The 3284-nt window shown below is 49.0% G+C and overlaps 1 protein-coding gene across 1 annotated transcript; it reads left to right on the forward strand.

The window, feature by feature from the left end:
• Positions 1-1487: 1487 nt before the first annotated feature.
• BLOC1S4 (biogenesis of lysosomal organelles complex 1 subunit 4) lies at positions 1488-2840 on the forward strand. Its single transcript, XM_068975582.1, has one exon. It carries the CDS (start codon positions 1488-1490, stop codon positions 2139-2141), a length of 654 nt encoding a protein of 217 aa, XP_068831683.1. The 3' UTR covers positions 2142-2840.
• The last annotated feature ends 444 nt before the right edge of the window (positions 2841-3284 follow it).

Below are 3284 nucleotides of genomic sequence, written 5' to 3' on the forward strand. Positions count from 1 at the left end.
ACCTGCAATGCGGGAGACCTGGGTTTGATCCCTGGGTTGGGCAGATCCCCTGGAGGAGGGAAAGACTACCCACCCCAGTATTCTGGCCTGGAGAACTCCATGGACTGTGTAGTCCATGGGGTGGCAAAGCGTCCGACAGCGACTTTCACTTTTCTTTTGCCATTTGGAAATGCTGAGAATTTTCAAAGTCACAAAAATAGCAAAGTTTGGACTTTCCTGGCAGTCCAGTGATTAGGACTCTGCCATTCCATTGCACGAGGCATCAATTCAATCCCTGGTCAGGGAACTAAAATCCCACAAGTCTCACAGCCAAAAAAATAAAAGTCAAGGTTTAACAGAACTTGATTTTGCTTATCTGACCTCTCTTTCATTTAACTATAAACAGCAAGAAGCTAGGTAAATGAGGGGGAAGACTATCATGGTTCCTGGACATGTTCCAAATCTTGACCTGGATGGAGGCTACTTGGCTATCAGTTCAGTTCAGTCGCTCAGTCGTGTCCGACTCTTTGTAACCTCATGAATCCCAGCACACCAGGCCTCCCTGTCCACCACCAACTCCCGGAGTTAACTCAGACTCATGTCCACCGAGTCAGTGATGCCATCCAGCCATCTCATCCTCGGTCGTCCCCTTCTCCTCCTGCCCCCAATCCCTCCCAACATCAGAGTCTTTTCCAGTGAGTCAACTCTTCACATGCGGTGGCCAAAGTACTGGAGCTTCAGCTTTAGCATCATTCCTTCCAAAGAAATCCCAGGGCTGATCTCCTTCAGAATGGACTGGTTGGATCTCCTTGCAGTCCAAGGGACTCTCAAGAGTCTTCTCCAACACCACACTTCAAAAGCATCCGTTCTTCGGAGCTCAGCTTTCTTCACAGTCCAACTCTCACATCCATACCTGACCACAGGAAAACCATAGCCTTGACTAGACGGACCTTAGTCGGTAAAGCAATGTCTCTGCTTTTGAATATGCTATCTAGGTTGCTCATAACTTTCATTCCAAGGAGTAAGCGTCTTTTAATTTCATGGCTGCAATCACCATCTGCAGTGATTTTGGAGCCCAAAAAATAAAGTCTGACACTGTTTCCACTGTTTCCCCAAAATTTTTTAGAGGTTTAAAAAATCTTTTTTAATTAGAGGCCAAAAGGGAGTGATGCTAACTGATGCTCTACCCATACGGCTCTTCGGTGGAGTCTTTTTTTTTTTTTTTTTTCCCCAAGATCTTTTGTTGTGTTGTTTTTTGTTTTTTTTTATTAAGATTTCTGAGCCTGAGCACCTGCGCACAGAGACCACAGTGCGCGTGCACGCCCGTTCAACGGCTGGACGCAGAGATGAGTGCGCATGCGCGGGCGAGTGGGGGCGGTCCCCTAGAAAGGGCGGGTGTACGTGCGGGTACGTGCTCGCGCAGGGGCCGGAAGTAGTGCCGCGCGTGCGCAGGTGCAAGCGCGCGCCAAGCCCAGAAGTGGGGCTGTCTAGCCCGGCGGTTGCGGGCTATGGAGGATTTCCCACCGAGTTGCGGGCCGGTTGGTGAGGAGCCGGCCGAGGAAGCCGAGGCTCAGGTGGCGCCCTGGAGCGGGGACAGCGGCAATGTGTCGCAGAGCCACAGCAGCGCCTCGGGGCCGTGGGAGGACGAGGGCCCAGAGTCGGGCGCGCCGAGCCGGGACCCGCCGCTGCTGCGCCGCGCCGCCGAGGGCTACGCCTCCTGCCTGCTGCCCGGCGCGGGGGCGCGGCCAGAGATCGAGGCGCTGGACGCGAGCTTGGAGGACCTGCTCACCAGGGTGGACGAGTTTGTGGGCATGCTGGACATGCTGCGCGGCGACTCCTCGCACGTAGTCGGCGAGGGCGTGCCTCTCATTTACGCCAAAGCCACCGAGATGCGGCGAGTCTACAGCAAGATCGACCGGCTGGAGGCCTTCGTGGGCATGGTCAGCGCCAGTGTGGCCAGGCTGGAGGAGCAGGTCGCCAGGGCTGAGGCCGAGCTGGGGACGTTCCCCAGTACGTTCAGGAAATTGCTGCACACGATTAACGTGCCCTCCTTTTTCCACAAGGCGCCCCCCGGCAGGTCCCAGCTGACCGGCTACGAACCCCCCGTCGTCTTTCGGACGGAAGACCACTTTCCCTGTTGCAGCGAAAGACCTCAGGTCTGAGTCTGCCGGACAGCGCTGCAAGAGGACAGGTCTGAAATTATCTCGACTGTTAATCAAATAAGTTGAAATTCCTGTTACCGGACACCTCTGATGTTGGCGTACGGAATTGTAAAGTTTGGGTTTTGCACACTTGATTGCTCACTCTCCTCATCATTTCAGTGGAATGTATGGTTTTCTGTGTCTTCAGTTCAAACTTGAAACACGAAAGCTGCTTGGTAGGGGAATCCCGGAAGCAAAATGTGTGAACTTACCTGCACACTGTGGCAGGACTGTTATGTTTAGGCATTTTACAGCTCAACTAACAGTATTACCTTTTCAACATTTGTATATTTGCAATGCTCTTAGGAAAACTACTGAGCCCTTAAAGCCTTGTTAATTGGAGCCTAACAACTTACTGACCAGAGACAAACTATTGCCTGGAGACAGTTCGATATTCTCTTATAGAACAGATCAACGGCCACAGCTGTTAATTTCTGCACACATCTCCCAATCAATAAAGTGCTGATAGTGATTCACATTTCTATAGCATACGTTAGGGTAGATGGTAAATTATTTTAAATTATATTAAACTTTCCATATGATGGATTGTAAACCAAAGGAAATCATACAATTTTTGAGAAAATGTTTTTATTGCAACTCATTCTGAAGTTGTATTTGAAAGTATAACTACAGTCTTAATTTGTCCAAAGCTAACATGTCTATATATGATTGCCAACGTTTGATTTGTAATTTTAAAATTAATAAAGTGTAAATTTTATTGGAAAAGCTTTCTGTCTGAAAAGGACTTTACATGTTTGCTTTTTGTTTGTTCGAAGGTAGACATGTTGTGTATGTAATTTTAGGAGTGGGATAAAGTTCACAGCTTTAGATATTTCTTTCTCCTCAAAATGAATATTTAAATCATTTGTGTGATGATACAGCTGGTCTTAGGATTTTATTCTTTCACCCTGAGGACCTGGAATCTTAAACATCCCTTAAAGGGACAGAAGGCTAATCTGTTTTATAAGGTGGTCCTCCTAGTTGCTTGTTCAGCCTCTAACTTGTGTGCAACTCTTTTTGCGACCCCATGGACTAGGCTGCCAGGCCCCTCTGTCCATGGCATTTCCTGGGCAGGAATACTGTGAGTGGGTTGCCTTTTCCTTC

Source organism: Capricornis sumatraensis, chromosome 7, assembly GCF_032405125.1.
Source record: "Capricornis sumatraensis isolate serow.1 chromosome 7, serow.2, whole genome shotgun sequence".
NCBI lineage: Eukaryota > Metazoa > Chordata > Mammalia > Artiodactyla > Bovidae > Capricornis > Capricornis sumatraensis.